We start from the raw sequence: 4,410 nt of genomic DNA, 5'->3' as shown, positions 1-4,410 counted from the left end.
TGGGGCCTGTTGCACAAAAGTAGAATTAAGACATCCGGGATAAATGACTCAGCTGAGCTCAATGAAGCCAAAACATGTGCGTCCAGGCTTAATTGGTTGCACAAAGACCAAGCCAGGATGAGCAGAAACGGATTCATTAAGCCAGGTGAAACCAATCCTGGATAGGTGCGCGCTCACGGCTCACTCAAATAGACCCCGCCACAGATCACAGATTAACTGATTTACCATGGCAACTAGAGCCGCGTACTTTTCCCCGTCGGAAGCACAAATCCTCATGGAGGCATACGAGGAGGTAAAATATATAATTAAGAAGAAAGGCAACACCGTCACAGTGATAAAGCAAAAAAGAAAAAGCGTGGCAAAGTATTGCAGACCGCCTGAATGCGTAAGTAGTGCACAATTACACACTCACCGCTCCGCTGAAACATCACAATTACAATTCAAATATTTAATTCACATCTCCAAAAATGCAGTTGTACTGTAATTATGAAACGGTTAAATTTTTAATTGAAATGCACTGCAGATATGAGTGAAATTGTGTAAAGTAACTCCATCACACTGTATAAAGCTATGATACATTTTTTGATATTTTTACTGAAAACAAGACAAAAATACCAAGTAATTTTTTGCAGTGTGACTCCATTAAATGTGTGTGTGTGTGTAGATTAAACATGAACGGGCCAAAACGGACATGGCAGCAGGTCAAAATCAAATACAAGAACATTCTGCAGAATGGTATGGTCCCTGACTAATATTTAACAAAGCACAAGCATATATTGTACCCAGAAGGTGCCTGCTCACACATTGTCTGTACTGTTTTAGCAGTGAAAAAGAATACCCACAGACAAGGCACGGGTGGTGGGTCACCAAAGGCTGACCTTACCCCAGCAGAGGACATGGCCTTGGAGCTAAATAAAGGCAGGCCCGTCTTAGAGGGGATCCCTGGGGGGAAAGAGACGAGCATAGGTTCCTCCCAAGATGCCACCCGCTTCATTCAAGGTATGTCCTTCCATCTCTACATGGGATACAACCACATTCATATTGAATCAATTTGGACTGTCTGACTTTGGTTTACCTATTGCCTTGCAGTGTCTGGCAGCACTGTGTTCCTGTTAGAGCCACCAGCACAAGCACCAGACGATGCTGATCCAGTGAGTACTCCATCAAAGGCATACTGTAGGCCTGGCATGTCTTGTCTACTAGCTTCAATATGAATCCGATTAAATGTGATAGGGTGAAGGCCCCAGTGCAGCAGCAACAGCACATGATGGAGACGATGATGAGGAGGAGACCATCTCTCTGGATTCCAGAAGGCATGAGGTATCATGTTAAGACTGTGAAAGTACTATTTACTCTACAATGGTGAGGAGTCCTCATCAAAATCAAAAAATCTAATTTCTTTTACAGGACCCAGATGCTATACAGTGGGAAAACCAGCCTGGCAACATAGTGCGTATTAATAAAAGGACACCACATCCTGCCAAATTCCAGCTGCGCTAATTGTATTGTGTTCACAGAGCTCACAAGCTATCAGAAAGTTGTATGGCAACCACCTCCGGCGCCAAATAGAACTGGCAGACATAGACATTCAGTACAAGAAGAAAAAGATGGAAAATCTTGCAGTCCGAAATAAAAAAGAGGACAATTAGGAAACTGGACCTTGAAATAAAAAAACTTGAGAGGGAGGTGAGATATGCCTTCAATGTACACTGTATGCTAACTGTAACACAAATGTATTAATCATTATTTTTCTTTCCTCCCCCAGCTCCAAGAAGATGACACAGCTCAAAATAAAAATTAGGTATATTCTCGTAAAGTCAAGTGAGCCATGACATATGAGCTCTTATTGTGAGCACACAGGACGGTGGCATCTTTCTAAGGTTTTTTTTATTTTCCCAGCAATCAGTACAACCAAGTCATCGTTATAAGGCATCGCCCTCTTTTGCCCACCCCCCCAGCACCAGGTGTGGCCACTAGCCTATATGAAGGCCCAAAATTGTGTGTTCCTTTCTGCTCTGACAATGGCATGCCCATTCGTGCGAGATGTGGTGGATGAAGAAGCACTTGTGCTGAGGAGAGCCTTCAGGCGAGAAAGGGTCTTCAGGGACCGGTTGGACCCACTGGCCTTCCCTGATGACCATCTATATGAAAGATACAGGTTTTCTGCAGATGGCATCAGGTATCTATGCAGACTACTGGGTCCCAGGATTAAGCACCGCACTGCACGGAGCCATGCACTGAGTGTGGAGCAAATGGTTTGTGTGGCCTTGCGCTTTTTTGCTAGTGGAGCCTTCCTGTACTCAGTGGGGGATGCAGAACAGCTGAACAAGGCCACAATTTGCCGCACAATAAGGAGTGTGTGTCTGGCTATCAAAGCATTAGCAGATGTCTTCATCTCCTTCCCTGGCCACAGAAGACTCTGTGACATCAAAGAGGAGTTCTATAGGATTGCAGGTAAGAGGATCTACAAATTACAGGACAACTGTTAACACATAGTAGGATACTCATTACTTTGTGTGACAGGTTTCCCCAATGTCATTGGTGCAGTGGACTGCACACACATAAGGATAAAAGCCCCCTCAGGTGCCCATGAGGCCGATTTTGTGAATAGGAAATCCTTTCACAGCATTAATGTTCAGGTGAACATAACTTTTTGATATTGTCCATTGACGAACACTCTGCATTGCCAGTGATGTGCATTGATTGGTGTAATATTCCTCATCTTATGATTTCAGATGGTCTGCAATGCTGACTGTGTGACCAGCAATGTTGTGGCAAAATGGCCTGGCTCAGTCCATGACTCCAGAATCTTTCGGGCCTCTGAAATCTATCAGTGCCTATCACAAGGTAAGCCACACAACCCCTATTTATAACCATCATGGCTGTGTCAAGAATATCACTGTGTTTATGAGGTAGTAATGATGAGATTTTGTGTTGACAGGTGAATTCTCTGGTGTGTTGCTGGGAGACAGGGGGTATGGCTGCCAGCCTTTTCTCCTGACACCTTTCACAGACCCCCAGGAAGCACAGCAGGCCTACAACCATGCCCATGCCAGGACCAGGGCCAGAGTTGAAATGACCTTTGGCCTCCTGAAGGCACGCTTTCACTGCCTTCACAAATTAAGGGTCAGCCCTGTTAGGGCATGTGATATTACTGTGGCTTGTGCTGTCCTCCACAATGTGGCCTGCCTGAGGAAGGAGAGGGCCCCCAGAGTGCCACCAGCCATGGACTGGGACAATCCGGCAATCTTCCCTGATGACGACAGTGGTCGGCTGCTGAGGGACCAATATGTGTTGAATTATTTTAGTTAGTATGTGTGCTTTCAATTTTGGTTAAATATGTCCTGCGGTGGCAGAGGAATTTGGTTTTTTTTGGGTTCGTTTTTTGACGAATTTGGCCTCTTATGATGTTTGTGCAGTATACTGTGTGTAATACAAGGCTGCAGGGAGGCTACTGCATCCATTCATTTGTCTGTTCAGTTGATGTGTATGGATTTGTCCTGCATTTATTTTAGTGTGCAGACATGCAGGGTGTGTTATATACAGACCTTTGAATGTGTATGTATCATTTTGTATAATATGCTTGGATTCTGTGCTTTCCATCTTGTAGAGTCACTGTGACTTCAGTTTCGAAAGGAGCTGATGGTTTACCTGCTTTGTTTTGTCCTTATTCAATAAAGGAACATAATGTTACACATTGTGTTTTTATATTCATATGGAATGTGTATTTGTTTATATGACAGAGTACTAGGGCCACACTGAAGAAAAAGGATAAAGTCATAAATTTATGAGGCTGGTTCTTTCTGCAGAAAAGCTACATATTGTTTTTACAGTTTTGATACTTATGACAATGTGATACTTAATATTCTGGCACATCAGCATGTCTTTGTTTATGAAACCATACTGAAGTACAATTTCACGAAATGCCCCACATCTGTCATTTTAACAACTGTCCTCCTTTAAAACAACTGGTTACAATATTATGACTTGTGTTTTTTTCCCCTCTGTGGCCCTAATATTCTATCATTTTATATATAGCCTTATAGTCTATGGGAAACTGTAAATTATCTAATGATAGCAACATCATCTAAAAATCATTTTTTATCCAAAATCATTGAAATTAATGATCACAAACGTTTAAATAATAACAGTGGGTCTAGTTATATGTGATAATGTATAGTGAGCAGTGAAATAACTATTGGTTTCCATTTGTGGTGACTGCTGACTGACATTAGGGATGAGATTAAATAGATCCTGGAATTTAGCCTGGTCTGGAGCAGGCTAGCTCCACAGAATAAATCTCCATGGTAATTTATACCATAACATATCCTCCTGCCCCCTATCCATCTTTAGTGCAACCGGATTACGGATCAATTGAGCCAGGATCACCAAGATATCCTGGCTTAATCC

At 42.8% G+C, this 4,410-nt stretch overlaps 1 protein-coding gene across 1 annotated transcript; it reads left to right on the top strand.

The window, feature by feature from the left end:
- Positions 1–1,669: 1,669 nt before the first annotated feature.
- Positions 1,670–3,714, top strand: LOC139583240 (putative nuclease HARBI1). Its single transcript, XM_071414091.1, has 3 exons — positions 1,670–2,454; positions 2,736–2,847; positions 2,942–3,714. Exons 1-3 carry the CDS (start codon positions 2,386–2,388, stop codon positions 3,310–3,312), a joined length of 552 nt encoding a protein of 183 aa, XP_071270192.1. The 5' UTR covers positions 1,670–2,385; the 3' UTR covers positions 3,313–3,714.
- Positions 3,715–4,410: the final 696 nt, after the last annotated feature.

Source organism: Salvelinus alpinus, chromosome 8, assembly GCF_045679555.1.
Source record: "Salvelinus alpinus chromosome 8, SLU_Salpinus.1, whole genome shotgun sequence".
Classification (NCBI taxonomy): Eukaryota; Metazoa; Chordata; class Actinopteri; order Salmoniformes; family Salmonidae; genus Salvelinus; species Salvelinus alpinus.
Note: the sequence above shows the minus strand (reverse complement) of the source record. Positions and strands in the feature narration are given on the sequence as shown.

Coding starts and splice junctions, on each gene's coding strand:
- LOC139583240 (XM_071414091.1), top strand. CDS start 2,386: ATGTCTTCATCTCCTTCCCTGGCCACAGAAGACTCTGTGACATCAAAG. Junction 2,455..2,735: donor GGAGTTCTATAGGATTGCAG/GTAAGAGGATCT, acceptor TTATGATTTCAG/ATGGTCTGCAATGCTGACTG. Junction 2,848..2,941: donor CTATCAGTGCCTATCACAAG/GTAAGCCACACA, acceptor TTGTGTTGACAG/GTGAATTCTCTGGTGTGTTG.